The sequence below is a fragment of the Pagrus pagrus genome (assembly GCF_965226575.1).
Source record: "Pagrus pagrus genome assembly, chromosome: 18".
Taxonomy (NCBI): domain Eukaryota; kingdom Metazoa; phylum Chordata; class Actinopteri; order Spariformes; family Sparidae; genus Pagrus; species Pagrus pagrus.
The window spans coordinates 14,992,323-15,009,577 of NC_140202.1; the positions used below are offsets into that span (position 1 = coordinate 14,992,323).

At 42.8% G+C, this 17,255-nt stretch overlaps 2 protein-coding genes across 3 annotated transcripts; one reads left to right on the top strand and one right to left on the bottom strand.

Annotated features, from left to right (window-relative positions):
• Nucleotides 1–1,624: 1,624 nt before the first annotated feature.
• On the top strand, nucleotides 1,625–5,583 carry dhrs7 (dehydrogenase/reductase (SDR family) member 7). Of its 2 annotated transcripts, none has more exons than XM_084382047.1 (7): nucleotides 1,625–1,835; nucleotides 2,333–2,485; nucleotides 2,732–2,838; nucleotides 3,081–3,320; nucleotides 3,479–3,601; nucleotides 3,717–3,932; nucleotides 5,249–5,583. In XM_084382047.1, the coding sequence occupies exons 1-7, from the start codon at nucleotides 1,706–1,708 to the stop codon at nucleotides 5,288–5,290; spliced, it is 1,011 nt and encodes a 336-aa protein (XP_084238173.1). In that variant the 5' UTR covers nucleotides 1,625–1,705; the 3' UTR covers nucleotides 5,291–5,583. The 2 variants fall into 2 exon arrangements, with proteins under 2 accessions (XP_084238173.1, XP_084238174.1); XM_084382048.1 differs by lacking the exon at nucleotides 1,625–1,835 and adding an exon at nucleotides 1,949–2,102.
• A 38-nt stretch (nucleotides 5,584–5,621) lies between these two features.
• pcnx4 (pecanex 4) lies at nucleotides 5,622–14,515 on the bottom strand. The gene is made up of 11 exons (XM_084382046.1): nucleotides 14,382–14,515; nucleotides 12,688–13,462; nucleotides 12,418–12,597; nucleotides 11,554–12,092; nucleotides 11,340–11,440; nucleotides 11,023–11,145; nucleotides 10,041–10,401; nucleotides 8,378–8,481; nucleotides 7,195–8,300; nucleotides 6,893–7,079; nucleotides 5,622–6,699 (listed from the first exon to the last, which is right to left on the bottom strand). Exons 2-11 carry the CDS (start codon nucleotides 13,383–13,385, stop codon nucleotides 6,448–6,450), a joined length of 3,651 nt encoding a protein of 1,216 aa, XP_084238172.1. The 5' UTR covers nucleotides 13,386–13,462; nucleotides 14,382–14,515; the 3' UTR covers nucleotides 5,622–6,447.
• Nucleotides 14,516–17,255: the final 2,740 nt, after the last annotated feature.

The following is a 17,255-nucleotide window of genomic DNA, read 5'->3' on the forward strand; positions in this document are numbered from 1 at the left end:
CCATATGATCCAAATTTTATAATTGTAATGATTGCCTCGCAGTTTGTATACATTTAATTATTTAACTATTAAAAGAAATGAAAAATGACGGAGACCTTTTCGGTGTATAGTTCAGTGTGCAACTTTCACGGAAAATTGATGGGCCGCCATCTTTGAACGCACTATCCAGGTCTTCTTAACACGTCCGTAGCACAAAGCCACAGGAACAAGACCCGGATGTTGCGGGTTGCGTACTCGAAAATATGACATCATCCCTGAAGAGCTGTGGCTGCCTCACAGAGGGCATGTGTACAAGTGGATAGGCTCCGAAATCTGAGATACGGCACATCATGTCAGACATGTGTCGGGATGTAATGTAGCCCTTCACGAAAACATGCATCTCGAGTACACTGTGTTCTTCTGTCATATGATTGGTGACAGTGATGGGGCAGCTTTTACAAGGATTGAAATGTACCTATCACATGCAAGTAATAGGCTGTGTGTAGTGTAATGCAATGAGGCTATATATATATATATATATATATATATATATATATATATATATTAGAATTTCAAATTAATTGTTTGTTGGATTTGATGTGGTCAAATGTAAGTATATCAAATTTGAGTGTACTGGAATCAGGCTGTAAATGAACCACCATGTGTATGTTTTTTTAATTTCTATTAAACTCTTAGTTGCTCAACCCGCAGATTCACAGAAAATTAAATACAGAGCACAAGACTAAAGTGTCAAGTGTGTAAGTATTGTCATTAATAACCATATAATTGGTCTGTGGTGTTCAGAACCAGAAGAGGGTTCTTCAAGCCTGTGTTGCACAAGGCAACTTTATGTAACTAAACTTTTGAATAGACAGCTTTTTTAACAAAAAAAATGCACATACAGGAGTCCATGTCCTTGATGCTAAGAAACACTGTGACGAATGTGAGCCAACCAGTACTTTAGAGACATAATGTTTTCTGTCCAAATATGCCTTATCAAAAAGTAATGTTCAGGATTCAGCTGTACCTGTCTTCATAGAGCCCACTGTCGAGGTCACCTCTCAGCTTCTCCTGTTCATTCTCTGTTGACCTGTGCATTATTGCAAACTTTAGAGGCCTTGGACAAAGTACTCCATCCCTCTCTTGGCTATATGACGCTTTGTTGTGTTGCACTGCTGCACATTTTTAACATGGTGAGAGTGAGCTTGGCTTGTTGTGGTTTTCCATCTGTGCTCTGAACGAGCATTTTGCTTCGAAACAACAACTAAAAACTGAACTAAAAGTGTATGTGTAACACTGTGCAACTGCTCTGGTGGGAGTATATTATTGCAAGAAGCTGACATCCACCACAGAGGGAAAAAAAGACTGGTTTTTGCAAGCTCAAGAGGGAAGGAAGAAGAGTATTGCTTATTATTATGCAATATTCCAGCAGAGGAAAACTTTTTCATTTTAAAGACTAAGATGACACAACTTAGACCACAGATCCAGGGTCCGCGATGCTATTATTATCATGATTATTATTATTATTATTATTATTATTATTATTATTATTATTATTATTATTATTATTATTTATCTCTCTTGTCAACCGTTGAGCTTTAATTTTGAAAATATAAGAGCGGATGTGACGTCATACCCGCTAGCAGCAGGTCTGTCGTGGCGGAAGCTTGTAGCAGTGTTTACCTGCTCCACTTGAGTGATAAGTCCATTTATTCATTTACAACAAATGGACTGCTGTGTTGTGTCCGCGCTGTGGTGTTTGGTACCACTTTATTGTCTTGTTCACCTCCTGTGTTTCATTTTCGCGGACGCAGACTTCACTCTGCTGTGGGGGAGTCTGTTAGGACACAAGCCGGGTGAGTGGACCCTGTCACGACTCGTTCACAAACCAGGGCTTATATTCACTTGATGTCAAGATGTGGCTCTAGTCCCCCTGAACTGGAGGTAACGTTAAACCTTAACACAAATCGTTAAACAATAACTAGTTTCACCTTTGACCCACTTCATGGTCCTCTGAGCTCCACAGTGCACAGTTCACCTCCACAGTACATGTCAGGAAAGTACTTCAAGATTGTACTAAAGGTGAATGTTGCTTCCCAGTATTGTTGAAGACAGCACACAGGGTTGGTAAATAACAACAAACACTTATGCTGTGTCTAAGATGATTAACTCAGTCGAACAGTACTGCATTGGTAGAAGTAATGTGAAGACTGCAATAGGATGCTTTGTTAAATCTGTCAGTCCTCCTCACACTAACTCTGTTTACTCTTGCCATAATCCACATAAAGATACAGTAGGGCGTATAGTCCCAGCATATGACATGAATTGACAGTTGTGTCTTTTCGTCAATCAGAGAATAAGCTGAAGGGGCTGGTGGCTTGGGTCACTGGAGCCTCCAGCGGTATCGGAGAGGAGCTGGCCTGCCAGTTAGCCAAGTGTGGCTCCCGTCTCATCCTGTCTGCGAGACGTGAGGCTGAGCTGAAGAGGGTGAAACAACGGTGTTTAGGTAAGATAACTGTTTTATTATAACGTACTTAAAATTCACCAGTACTTAAATTTAAAGTCTTTAACTCTGCCAGTTCAGGTACAAGTACAACACAGTCACAACACTTTGCCATAGAACCTTTTCTCTTATTTGCAGCTTTCTTTCTTGAACCAACGTACGTTGCATAAGGGTGTCGGTGCTTGACCTAACTTTGTTTCATTGCCATTCAGTCTGAAGCTGATTTCTTTTCATCATGTATTCCTCAAGAGTGCTCTGACCTCCAGGATAAAGACATCCTTGTTCTTCCACTGGATTTGTTGGAGAGGACATCGCATGAGGAAAAAACAAAAGCTGTGATCCAATACTTTGGACGTGTAAGGCCACTGTGGTTGTTCTTTTATAATACAGGGTTTCATCACGAGTGTCATTGCAGCATTACTATTCGTTCAACAACTCAATCACAATATTTAATTCACTAGTTTTTCAGTTGTATAGACATAGCCTTGGTGTTCTCTTCTCATCATAGCATGTACAGATGTGACCATGAATATGAAGCCAGTGTTTTCTCTCCATACTGCTTTTCTCCGGTTCCATTCAATTTTCCATGCCTTGCCAGATTGATATCCTCATTAACAATGGCGGCCGAAGCCAGCGCTCTCTCTGCGTGGAGACCAGTGTTGATGTGTATCAGGCCTTGATGGAGCTAAACTTCCTGGGTACGGTCTCCATCACCAAGCAGGTGCTGCCTCACATGACGCAGCAAGGCACTGGGAGCATTGTGACTGTCAGCAGTGTTGTCGGCCTCGCTGGGGCGCCCCTGGCAACTGGATACTCTGCCAGCAAACATGCTCTCCAGGTGAGGGGAATACAGACAGCAACTACACTAGTGTCATTACTTTATTTTTTTTTAATTATTATTTGTTTTCTCTCATTTAATTTTCCAATAAGTTGTTGATGACATATTCTCTTTCTCTTTGTATACCCGGTTCTTGATTGTTACTGCATTGTCGACAGGGTTTCTTTAATTCCCTTCGGACTGAGCTGACTGACTTTCCAAACATACTCATCAGCACAGTGTGTCCAGGGCCTGTGCAATCACAGATAGTCCAAAATGCCTTCACAGAGGAAGTGAACAAGGTAATGTATCAACAGAGCTGTTGATTGTGAACATAAAAATCCTGTATTTTACCTGTATTTGATGCGTGTGGTATTAGTTTGTTTTCAGTAACCTGTTTCCTTTCCATTCCCAAAGCCTGTGGCCAAAGCTGGTAACCAGGAATACAAGATGCCAACAAGTCGCTGCGTGCGGTTAATGCTGGTGGGAATTGCCAACGGTGTCAAGGAAATGTGGATCGCGCAGCAGCCCTTCCTCCTGTTTTACTACGTCTGGCAGTACACTCCCACATTTGCCTGGTTCATCACAAACAAGTTGGGCAGAAAAAGGGTGCAGAATTTCAAAGCTGGTCTGGTAGGTATATAATCTCTGTACAGAGTTAATATGGTGCATATTCAACCTAAGCAGAGGCTAGATTTATCTTCAGGGAGGTCCAAAAATCACCACAATGTTTTTGGCCTAATACCTCTATTAATAATCTGATATTTTGTGGATTCAAATAATTGCAGACAAGACAGTGTGCAAAGTTCAACTACCCTTAGATAAAGTACATGATTAAAATCACACTAAACAGTGTACTCTTACTGGCTATCTGTGCTAGTTCCAATGTGATGCTGAAACTCTGCATTTGTTCATCTGATAGTCACCTACTTTCACCATTTTGAGCTCTCACAGCGAAGAGCACTACTAAGTAGATCTGTGGGACAATGCAGATGCCAGGCAACCAGCACTCCAGGAAGTTACTGGTCCTGGTTCAACCATTGTCCCTTAATAGCAATAACACAAAACTCTCCATAAAACACCTTATTATCTTGTTTTACACTTAGGCTTTTGCTTGGATTAGATGTATTTTACCTTTGGACAGTTGAGCTAACTTTTTTCCCATTTTCAGTCTTTGCTAAGTAGCTGGCTGCTAGCTCCAGCTACATATTTATCAGTATAGATTATAGTATAGACTTGAAAGTGCTGTCAATCTTCTCATCAAACAAGAAAGAGTATGTCTTAAAATGAAACCTGTTTGGCTGTACAGTGGGCGTATAGGACCTTTAACAAAACATTTCATGTACTGATGCAAAATCATTTTCCATATTTAAAATGTATGCCCACCTGGTGAAATTCAGATAAAACAGCTCACTTTACTCAGAAAGCACGCTCATGTGATGTGACAAGATTGTTACTGTATGGTTGGGGCTTACTGCGTTAAACCTGAGACTGGGGGATTCTCAACATGTCTGCACCGAAAGTACTTAAAGCAGAATATTGCAGACACAATGCAGAGCTGTCTCTTAACAGCTGGGGGGGCCTTAGCTGTGGTTGACCTTGCTTGAGTCTAATAAGAATAAGACGGTGGCCAGGGTATGACAGTGAGCTTGACTATTTCCCGGCGGTGCAGACTGACTGACTGACTGACCAGTGTCTGTTGGCCTCTGCTGGTCAGTGACGGCTCAGGGCCAAGTAAAAAGGTCATGTTCCAGTAGGCCAGACATTGAAGCGTCACATGCTACCGTCTCTTGCGTATCCTTTGAAGACAAAAAAAAAGCTGCCATCTTCAGCCTATACAACTTGAAAAAATTGACACAATGCTCCTAAACCATCAAGAAAAAAAAAAGCTCACAAGGGCGCAATACATTTTCTTCATCAGTGCTAACACTTAGCCTTTTCTTTCGCAGGATGCAGACTCGGCATACTTCACCAAGCCCAAGACCTCCTGAAAGTCACATCCTCAAGAGGAAACACATTTATTGCATTCCAAATAGAAAAGTGATTTCCCTGCCAAATTTTGGGGTCTTTGCCTTCATCTAGAGGGAAAACTTTAAGGACACTGCTGCTTCAACAGCTCAGAGCCATCTTCCCAGGGCATGGCAGGGTCTGACAAAAATGGGTCATTTTAATTTTATTATGCTGTCATCTCAAATGTAAATTGTAACAAACATATCTAACATCATTATGTCAATTTAGCATGGATTACATGTTGGAAGGCCTAATAAAATTTAGTTTGGATCAATTTTCTGTTTCTTTTTGTTTAGTGAAATACGACACCGCTTCTGCCAAGCTATTTTATTATAAGTATATACAGTTACACATATAAAAATCAACAATATGTACAAGAGACTATGGACAAAAATTCATTTAACTCTTCGTTCTAAATTGTAAACAAGTGAACTGTAAACAAAACAATAGCACTAAACACCTTACACATACAGCAAGACATACCCAAGGCACATCCTCGATATCTTAGCAAAACATTAAAGTTCTTGTCCCGTTTTTGTGGGCATGGAGGGGAATCACCTGAAAGTTGTGAAATCTAAAAAGTACAATAAAAAAACAGAGGTATTCAGCTGTTGTCTTCTAGAGGGCAGGTGGGCAAATGTATTCACTTCTTTTTAAAGCACAAACAATCAACAAACCACAAAACGTATGTGCTTCGGTGGGAATCAATTAGGGAATCTTTGAAGATACAAATGTTCAAAGGTAATTTTTTCATCTCTAATGTGCTGTTCTAGGAGGTAGTCCACATTCTCAGTTGAAATCTGTTGACAAGATTTTGCAACCTGTACAAGCGTACAGTGGTGATGCCACTGCTTCTTCCTCTGTGGTGCACTAAAATGAAGCACCAAAACGGTCAAATCGATGTATAAAAAATAACAAAGGAGGTTCCCATACAGACATTATACCTCTGAACTCATATGAGTGAACAGTTTCAAAAGTAAAACTCCAAAGTTGTTTGAAGGTATCTGATGATTTTGCTATAGTTTCCACATGAATTTCCGAATAACCATACACTTTGGAAATGGACATTTGCCTCTGGTAGTACCGACTGAAAAGCATCCTCTTCCCTCTCAACAGAAAGGGCAGAAGAAGCCACAGGTCAGAGGCAGGGGAAGTGAAGGGGGGCTGAGGAGTATATGGGGTATCCCAGAGGGGGATCGGCTGCCTGAACAGTTAGGTTCCTCAGCATGAAGGGGTGAGCCTGGATGCTGTAACGCTCCTCGTCATCATTGGTGGCATACAGGAGTTCCCAGGAAAGGTTTGCCCACTGGCCTCGCACCCCCTCTCCATTCAGACGGCCCACGTGCACCAGTTGCTCCTGCAGGGACAGCACTCGCCCTGTGTAGGTACCCTGTTGACCATGCAAGCAAATCATACAAGTGTAAAACATTTCACTGAGATTTTCTCTAAGTTGCTACTGTAAATAACCTCAATTTTATTCAAATGACGGAAAAAAAAATAAGCGTAGTTAAAGTCTCAACAGATGTGCTTTTATATTTTGTATCTTAGACAGAATGAAAACAAGGACTTGTGGGTGTATTTACCATAGCGAGGTCATGTCCTAGAGAGAATAGGAAAGGCTTCTCCTGAAGCACACTGTCGTGCCAGCCTTTCTCTGTCACCAGGCCAATGTACCAGTCCCTTTCATATTCCTCCAAGGTGCTGAACAATTCCTCAGGGGACTCCATGGGCCCCAGACTTGCTTGATCAAACAGCAGCTTAAAACTGAACCTGAGGGCGAACAAAACCACAGAGGCAGAATTCAATGAAATTATGTCTTTTTTTCTGGCATAAATGAGCTTTATTGATCAGAATTAGCACATCCTAAAAAGTCTGCCAATTTTACCTGAAAGCACGAAGTGCGAGCTGGTAAAGTTCTTTACTTGAGGAGAGCCAGTCGAGTCCTTCCGTCCACAGTATATCTCCACAATAGAGTCTGTAGACGTAACTGGGACTGGTGAAGGCAGACTCAGCCCCTAGTGAGATGAGACATGAAAGTGCAACCTGTGTGTGCAGCTCTTTCAAGGCTTCATCCTCCTTCAGGGCTTTGGTCATGTCCTCCGAGGTCTCACCCTGCACAGTAGGCCCAAACCGCCCTAAGGTGAACCTGTACCAGTCCTCAGGAAACAAAGGCCTGAGCTGCAGCAAGCGGGAAGGTAGCAAAGGTGCTGTCCTCCAGCCTGTCGGTAGGTTGAATACCTCTGACTGGGGGCAGCTGAAGTTCAGCTGAGGGAGAGAGCCGGGACTGTCTCTGAAGACCTCTGCGTTACGGCCTTTATCCACTGCTGGCATCCCGATGCCCAGACCCAGGGGCTGCAGTGGCTGCAGGGCAGAGAGAGCCATGTTTTCAAACAGACTGTCCATCTCCACAGAGCCAGGCAGAGAGGCCCCAATCTGCAGTGCTGCATGTCCAGGCTGGACCTCTGCTGTCACTAATGCCACTGTCCGCCTGGCTGGTTGAGGTCCAAATAAGTCATCCTCATCTGACCAATCACCAAAGGAAGTCAAACTGGAGCTGTCCTGTCTGAACCTGAGAGAAGACACATTGGATTCCACCATAACAGCCTCAGATGGCTGGTTACAAGTGGTCTGGGCCAACTGGGAGGACTGGGACTTCCTGCCTCCAACTCCCGGCCCTTCTTCACTGCTCCACAGAAATCCTTTATGCTTCTGCACACAGTATCGGAGGAGCAACCAGACCAGCGCTTTCAGAAAGTCATCCTGAAGTTTCCTCAAGTTATCATGAGAGTCAATGATGCCAGAGAGAACGTTTCGGGCATCAGAGTAGACTCGCACCGCGAGGGCAGCACAAGGAGTGAGGGTGTTCCCCCAGTGCAGGTTAAAGCCTTGAGTGAAACCAAGCCGCTCAGGCCGCTCAAATGCAGCTTCAAACACCTCATCCACCCTCCGTGCCTCCACAGTGTGGCAAGATGTCTCCTGCAGCTCTAGGCCCTGTAACAAACAACACCGCACTGTCACCTTGTTGTAAGAAAAACATACAGAAGATAAATAACAGAAATATACAGTACCTTAATGTTGACTGTACAGTAGCCGTATCCTCTCTCCAGGATCATTATCCAAACCATACGGTCCTGGAAGCGGCCAAGAAAATGAGAGCCTGGGGCTAAAGAACCTACAGCAGGGGAGAGAAAGTCATCAACCATTCATGCATCTATCATGTAAAGAGACGTGAAGTGTAAATTGAGGGCAAGAGGAAAGGAAAACACACAACATACTGCATGTACATCATATAACACACATAACTAAGGGACTCTTGGTGCACATCCCTTTCATTTTGCATCAGCTGTGCGCCCCTCTCCTGACTATGTGGATAACATGGCTACTGGATGAGCTGCAGGGAGACGCGTACCATCACAGTAGTACAGGAAGGTCATGATACTGTTTTAACTGGCTGACTGCACAGAGATCTAAATATTGAATCTTTTTCTTGGCCTTAGCTTTCCATTAATCTCTAAAAACTAATTCCTTTTACACAATACAGGCTTTTTATTTTGGGTGGCAGAAGACAGCGGGCAGACGTTCATTTCATGACAGATGAATAGCGATGGCAAGGTGATGGAGGCTTTTGTTTTAAGTCGACTAGTGCTTGCTTGGCTCAAAGAATAATGTCATGTCCCATAACGACATCTTAGAATAGTCCCTGCCGCTACCTCATGATGGGAAGTGACACGCTGGGCAGATTCCTTTCCTGCTCACTGCTCCACGGCCCCCAGTGTGAGCAGAGCAAAAGAACACTACAAACTGCCATCCTTAGACTGCGAGCATCAACCTAACAAGCGCTTATTCTGAATTATTCATCAACAGCTACATCACCCCCAAAAAACAAAACAAGATAGAGTGATGCCATCACCTCAGTCTTGAATCATCGGGCCATAAATAATGATTCTGTACTTGCACTGTTTTTTCTCTCTTGCCCCCTCCTGATCGAGCCCAGAACAAAATCCTAGCAGCAGCAGCAGCAGCAGCAGCAGCTCCGTTTGGCCTAAGAGTATTACGCGGTTAATGGTGCGGAAACATTTGGATGTAATGAATACAGATCAGAGCTTTTTTTTTTTGGGTCACTTCACAGGAAGCTTAACTGGATCATGCAAGCTCACGTTACTGCCAGCAATTCCGAAGAGCTGCTCACAACAACATTCCCCTTACTATTAAACCATATGAGGTGACGGTTCAGTGCTCTTTGATCTGCATACCGTCCCTACTTGACCTACAGGAAAGTACGGTCACTGCAATTATTGTACAAGTCAAAACACATTGAAGTTAGAAAAAATAATCATTTTTGAATAATGTTGGAGCTCTGTAGAGTTGTGTGTACTGATTTAGGCTTTAAATGACATAATAATTAAGGAGAAACAGTGTATGTAACTGAAAGCATATTTCGTTTAATTGTAGATGTTATTCTGAAACTTCTGATTCATCCAACAGATGATTTAATGAATGAGGAAAGGAAAATACATTCCAAATATTTAAATAATTAATAAATCATTTTACGATTTAGTGACGATATTTGCAAAGCTATTCATTAATAGTTGCCGATTTCTTCAATGATAAAAATGATTATTTGCAGCAGTATTTATCTGATTAAAATATACTTAATGCTCTCAATTAACACTAAAACAGAATATCCAGATGGTTGAAACACTATAAAACGATTAAAAGTGGACAACTAACCCAGTGACCCTCTTGCAAAGGCCGTCCTGAGAGCAGAGGCCAGACTTCCGCTCATCTGCTGGTAGAAGATTGAGTCTGGGCAGGGACAGGCGGTACCTACGGGGCCTGGCCAACTGCGCTGAGGCCTGGGGAAACCCACCAGGAAGATGGGCAGTGTGAAGAGGGGCAACAGAGGGGCAGAGAGCAGGGCAGAGAGGGTCACCACCGCCAGCAGCAGGGGGCACAGAGAGGCGTTCAGAGCCAAGAGAGTTCCAGCCGACTGGCGGCGCTGCTTCTTCTCTGTCCAAGACGTCACCAGCACAGTCAGGGTAAACTTTAGCTTGGCAAAAAACTGGGTCAGTCTGTCAAAGATGAGGCCCACCTGGATCAGAAAGGCAAACAAGAAGAGCACTGAGCTGTTGAACCACCATCAGGTCTTATCAGCTCATGTCAGTATATTATGTGGTATGTTTAAGTGATTTCTGTGCTTCATTCACTTTTTAAAGTTTTACTTTACGTTTTAGGGCTGCAACTAACAATAACGCGCATGCCAATTATTTAATTTTTAATCAGTTAGTTTATAAAATGTTAAAAAATTTAGAAAAATGGTCATCACAATTTCTGGAGCCCAAAGTGACATCATATTGTGTCTGTTGTCCAACCAACAGCCAAAAGAATACACCACCACTCATTACAATCTCAGTAATAAACATAAAGCTGAATTAACACCTCTCTTGACACTTAAATAAAAAACTGAACAGATATGCTGTATTGGATTCCATTAAATTGCACAACAGTGGCCTATTTAAGTTTTGATAAGATGCCCCCATTATTGTATAAATGTTTCAGACAAACATCCCATGCTCTGTCAACAGATCACTGTGCTGTTCACAGCTGCAGCGTAAAAATGTATGACACTGTTCAAGTCACATTCAAGCTGAAACAGATATGACAGACTACACAGAAGGACCTAATGTGGAGTGGAAATGAATGTTGACCTCACCAGAAGAAGCTGAACTCCAGTCCCCAGGCTGTCCCATCCTGGCAGCATGTTGTTTCCTGCTGCAATCCGCATCAAGACCACAACCACCATCTGCAGCAGGGCATCCTCTGAACTCTGCCACACCTACACAGCAACAAACACCAATCACTTTGGGCATGACAGCCACAAAAACCAAGCAAAACACACTCTAGGGATAGGGCTGCAACTTCCAATTATTTTAAAGTACTGTCATACTTTTCGGTTTTATTCTTCACTGTAATAATTACTTTCTCCATGTTATGTTCACATTGATATTTAGTCTGTGAACATGTACATACCACTCTAAAGGCTCGTGTGAATCCCACACTGAGGGAAGCCCTGTGGAGCAGCTGCAGAGATTTGTCCATAGACAGGAAAGCAATCATTGCAAATGGAGACACTGAAAAAAAAACAGTAAATGTGGGTCAAAACAGATTCACACAAAGAGAATTGATGTTTTCACACCTCAGTGAGATGTTAAGATTGAAGAACATCAGATCATAACAAGCTCACCAAGATAAAGAAGGACTCTTCTGATTGCTGCGGCGATGTATAATCCTCTGTTCCTCTGCTTGAAAGTCTGCACACTGGACATGCCTTTAGGGTACAGGGGATTGAGGAACACTCCTCCAAATACATAGGCCCCCTGGATCTCTCTGAGAGCCCAGCAGAGGCAGAATAGTACGAGGAGGAGGTAGCTGACAGGAGCCTGAGGCCCAGTGACCAGGCTCTGGGACTGAGCTGAACCGAGGAAGTGATGCAACACCCCTGCCTCTGCCACTGCCACCAGTAGCACGCTCAAATATAGCAGCAGCTCCCTGCAGCCCAGACTCCAGCCAAAAGAACTGGGAGGAGGAGGTGGTGACCCCCCTCTGCGAAATCCACGGTCCCCAAAGGCTGCCCTGGGACCTCTGCAGAGTGTGCCAACCTGGCTGAGATCCAGGCTCAGCAGAAATCCCGTAGAGATGGAGAAGAGAACCACACCCAGGGTTGACGGGATGAAGTAATTACACACAGCCACGCCGGCAGATACAGCAAACATCAACAGCAGCCTGTGAGACAGAGTACACACAAAGAGTCAGAACTGATGATGATGATATACAGGCTACAGTCACACTTGTCATTCAAATAGGACTATAAGCATGTGAAGAGGACTGGTTTCTCACATAAAATGACCACAATATGAATTAAATATATCATCAGAGCCAAGGATTCTTCAATTTAATCTAAAGGTATAAGAGGGATCCACGAGTGTCATTTGTAACATATTTAATCACTTTTCAACATTTAGGTCATGGCACTGCCGGAAAAAGAACATTTATCTATATCAGCGCAAAACTGCTGACGAAAGCTAAGGCATGTTCTTTCAATATGTACCTGAGGTTGCTGGACATGGGCGAGCCTCCTAAGCCAAACACAAGAGCCTGCTCCATGCCCCAGAGGAGCAGGGCATCCAGGGGAGGCAGTATACCGAGCGCCCACAGCAGAGGTAGGAAGAGGAACAGCACATGAAGAACCTGGCTGGCCAGTTGAAGCTCAGGGACTGGGCCTGCGAACCTAAATCAGAGCAGGAAATTGATATTTATTATAGCAGGAAGCTTTGTGAAATACAATAGCATAAAAGAGGCCTTCTCAAGTGTCACTCACCTATCAGCCAAGTCCACAGCAATGAAAATAAAAATGTAGAGGGGCCGGGTGAGGGGGGTGATCTCATAAGTGTCCTGTGCCTGGAAAGTGGCCGTCTCTGTGGCCGTATTTACTATGAGGGAATACTCAGCTATACACAGTGTCACCCAACTCAGAACATAGACCACCAGGGATATGCCAATGCTGCCGTAGAGAGCAGTCAGTCTGCCAAGGAACACATACCATGTTCCAAAGCCACAGAGCACCCCGGCTAGCACTGTATGCAGCACCACATTGAGCCCAAACCTCTTCCCAGGGGCAATAAATCGGACCGTCTCCGGGCTGACACAGTGGGTGAATTCCACTTCCTCTTCATCGACCAGTATGTTGGGCGCACCGAGTCTCTCCACTTCGCCACTCCTCCGAGCAGCGTACAACGCCAGGGCCTGGACACCCGCTGCACCCCCGAACATAAGCATACCAGAGAGCACTGTGGCGTGGAGCTCCTGAAGAAGCTGCAGCTGGCAGAGAAGAGTACCAATGCCCCCAAAAAGCCATGGTGTCAAGAACAAGATGGCCTGATTGACGTAAACATATGGTGGGGCACAGTAGCCCAACTTGAAGCGCGGACCCCCCAAAATGGTCTGGGGGAAGCGCTTCCAGAAGAACTCCTGCTTGTACTCATTAAGAAGGGGCACATCTGGCCCCATTCTGACCATTCCCGAAGGGGTGGCAGGTCATCTCCACACAGCTGAAGGAGGGAGTCCATTCATTGTCTCATACACAATGAAGCTACCTGCAATGGAGGAATTATTGTTATCAAGCAAACTAGAGATGCACCAATACCACATCATCATTGTCATACAACAGTAGCCCTAGACTGTGCCTCTTCTAAGTAACATTATACAAATTTGAGTTAAATCACAAATTATATTCTGCAATATATTGTCGAATATTTGCTGCCTGTACATGGATTGCATGGGAATTAATGAGAACTTCTTCCAAATCAGGAAAATGTAATTTCTTACAGCTATCATGCTATAAACTGAATACTGGGCCTTCTGCAATCAACTGAATAAGCACTAATTGATAACATTTTATGTATAATCATTTAGGATTTTAATGTTTATTTGATCCCTAAATAAAATAGATTGTATTTCCAAAAGCCATTTAACTGCACCAAGACAGGCGTGTTTTTGAAGCCTTACTCCTATGGTACCTCCTAATCTCTCCATCAATCTGATGTCAGAGCATCCTTCAGTATCAGGTGAGTTAACTGTCTTGATATACGCTAATGAAATTGTTGTTAGCACATCATACAACAAGCCGACTTTTAAAAGGGATGTTTTAGTAACAAATAAATCACGAATACACTTCGGTTTATAAGGTATGGCACAAAATGAGATACATGAGCAACAGCTGCTGAGATGCCATGAAAACACACCACAGAAGCAGCAGCTTGTGGATGCGCTAACAGGAGCTAACCTGTCCAAGATAGTAACCGGACACATCGACTCACATCTTATGAACCAAACCAGGTAATTACCGAAAAGTAAACTGTTTTCTGAACCTCTCTGAGACTCTTTACCTTAGCTAGCTGTATTATTGTTAGCTAGCAGTCTTTTCAGCTTGACTATCCGTTAGCTTACTATTACTAACAGGTAAATAACAGCAGGTTGGCAACCTGCGGTGTCACCTGTGTGAGACAAACTTACCTTTAACAGCAGAACAGCCAACCGCGGATAAGCTTTGTGTAATATTTGACGATACAGGCAGTATTACGGGGAAAAAGGCGGAAATCGCCAGCGATAACATTAGCTGCGAGCTAACCGCTTGAAAGCCAAGCAACATCGGCATGATACACAGACAGATTGTAACCAATAGGAGTCGAGACAAGAAGAGAGCGAGTTTTCTGATAGGTTGAGGCGTATAAACCCCGCCCCTTACATCACACAAGCCCGCCCCTCCGACAACTACATACACACACACACAAACCTTATTACAAATCCATGTGTGTTGTGACTTTTGGATAAAGACAAGAGGGCGAAATATTGTCAGACTTTTAGGGAGATAACTGGGTTCAGGGGAAGGTGGAACAGACACAAAAACATAAATAAAATAAAATATGAAAGCATTTATACAGACACACACACACACACACACACACACACACACACACACAGGGATACAGATACATAGATATAGATAGATATAGATATAGTATGGTTACATTGACAATGACACTTCCATATGTGTTCAACAGCAGCTGCCTGACACACATTGCTTTATGTGTGTATCAGTAATGCTGCAGTTTAAACAGACTGTGTTTTACCTGTGCAGTGAACCTGGGACAGATCAGCTGTGCATGGCGCGCAGAGGTGCACATCTGTTGTGTTTACTGTCACTGGTTGTATACCTACAGGAAGCAGGAGGAGTTCAGTGATCACATACTGTATTTTGGAGTTGGATTAACACTGAATATTTAGAAGAGAAAATCGTCTTTCTTTTAGCTTTTGGCCGCATTTGATTACTGGTCATTGCGAATATCTATTGAACACTAGTGGTCCAGAAATATGATGGTGGTCCTCATGAGGCTCCAAATTATTCACTACTTTAAAGAATTACTGGTGTTCATAACAATAAAATACATTAAAAAACCATTGCATATTTATTTCAGGACACGTTAGACTGTGGTTGTCAGTTTTGCTGTATTGTTTCCACAGAACAATGAAAAGACCATCCCTCTTTGCAATTATAATTACATCAAGTGACACATCCCAATGGGTTGTTTATCCTCCTGATCCTAAATAATATTTCAACCTCTTTCTTGCCCCTATCTTTAAATCCTGAATCTAATGCGCTTAGTTGACCCCAAAAATTGACACAGGATTAGAAATATTAATATTACATTCTAAATCCCTGTTAACGTGTTCTTCATGCGAAAAGAGCAAATCCTACAAGTATTTTATTATTTCAATATAATGAAAGTGATTGTGGTCAAGTGTCTGCCTCTCCAAAATGTTGATTTACTTAGAGAGGAGGAGGGCAAAAAGGAGGATCATGAAGTGATCAACTAAAAAGGCCACGATATCAACACAAAGAAAGATAATAATCCGGAGCCAAGGAGATTAAATTGTTGTTGTTATTCTTGAGGTTGAGGGGATAAGGGCAGACGGGAGGTTGTGTTTCCTTGTCATCTTGAAAAAGCAATTTGTGCGCTGTGTAGGACACAATAAACCATCACAACAGAAAAGCCCATCCGTCGCCACAACATGTATTGCACCTTGTAATCCTCCCATGGCACCACTTATTTAAATCCATTGCTCCATTTTTGTTATAGTTGCCTGATGAAGAATATCAATTTGAATTAAGACTTAAGAGTTGTTAAAGGAGACAAACAAATGCAAATACCATGCAATGAAAATGGCTGTTACCAAATTGGCTACAACATCAACAAAAGGCAGACCATCTGACGGCGCTCTGAAAATTGATTCCGGTTAAATTTACAAGAAAATTGGGTATTTGCCTATTGTTGGGTTATTGTTACCTTGTTTTTGCCATGTTAACCACACATCCTGCTTTGTGTGACTGAAATAATGTGATAAATCACACACAAATTCAATAATGTGATGAATCACACACAAGTCCAGAAATGAATAGCAGTTAAGATTTAATGCTACTGCGAGGCGTGCTCTCATCCAACATGTTTACACAAAATAAAAGCATTTTTCGTTTTCCTCCTAATTGTCACTCTCACTACATTCTTTTATCTGTGTTTTCCCCCATTCACTTTCTCATTTCGTTCTTTATTCTAGGGAGCCTCACAGGAAACAAATTACAGGAAAATGACAAGCGACAACAATAACTCAATGACAGATTTCAAGAGAGGCAATATGGCGAGATTGTTTTTGAAAAGAGATTGTATTTGTGGGGGATGAAAAATGAACACAGGACATAATATGCACCTTTTAAAAGCAAAATAATTTATATTTTGATGATGACCTGCACTTGTTTGCCATCAGCTGCTGAATGTGGAGAGAACATTTCCATTTTCACAGCAGCAATTCCAAGTCAAGCGGTGATGTTGGTGTAATTGTAACCTCTCCCAAAACACTTCTAAAGTTAATACAAGCTGGTAAGTGTGTAATGCATGTGGAGTTTAATGTGGTTTGACCATTACACATACTGCACGTAAAGCTTCGATGAGCATCGCACAAGATGCAGCGTTATCTTCGGCATCAAGTGTCGATCAGTGTTCTCATCCCTCTCACTTCACCCACAACATCAACCAACACTAGAACCAGAGTAGATAGCAGTAAAACCATGGTCCATTCAGCAATTATTCACAGAGTCTTGGACTAATGGTGCTCTGAATGCACAGACACAGCAAATGTAGGGAGTTAGTGGACCAGCAGTAATGGCCCCATACAGAGCATGTGTTTTTCTATGTGTGTGTGTGTGTTGGTGGGGATGGGGGAGAAAGCATCATCTATAACTGATTCACAACAAGCTCAAACATGTCTAATTATGAATCCAGACTACAACTGTGGAGACCAACTCGCTCACTTCACCCCTCTCCACCACCCTCT

What these genes read in the sequence shown, in the direction of transcription:
- dhrs7 (XM_084382047.1), top strand. Translation starts at nt 1,706, where the DNA reads ATGGACTGCTGTGTTGTGTCCGCGCTGTGGTGTTTGGTACCACTTTAT. An exon ending in CCAGCAAACATGCTCTCCAG is followed by an intron (nt 3,321 to 3,478) that starts GTGAGGGGAATA and finishes CATTGTCGACAG; the next exon opens with GGTTTCTTTAATTCCCTTCG. An exon ending in AGAATTTCAAAGCTGGTCTG is followed by an intron (nt 3,933 to 5,248) that starts GTAGGTATATAA and finishes TTTCTTTCGCAG; the next exon opens with GATGCAGACTCGGCATACTT.
- pcnx4 (XM_084382046.1), bottom strand. Translation starts at nt 13,385, where the DNA reads ATGGTCAGAATGGGGCCAGATGTGCCCCTTCTTAATGAGTACAAGCAG. An exon ending in CTGGAGTTCAGCTTCTTCTG is followed by an intron (nt 10,402 to 11,022) that starts GTGAGGTCAACA and finishes TTTCTGATCCAG; the next exon opens with GTGGGCCTCATCTTTGACAG. An exon ending in ACTGTACAGTCAACATTAAG is followed by an intron (nt 8,301 to 8,377) that starts GTACTGTATATT and finishes TGTTTGTTACAG; the next exon opens with GGCCTAGAGCTGCAGGAGAC.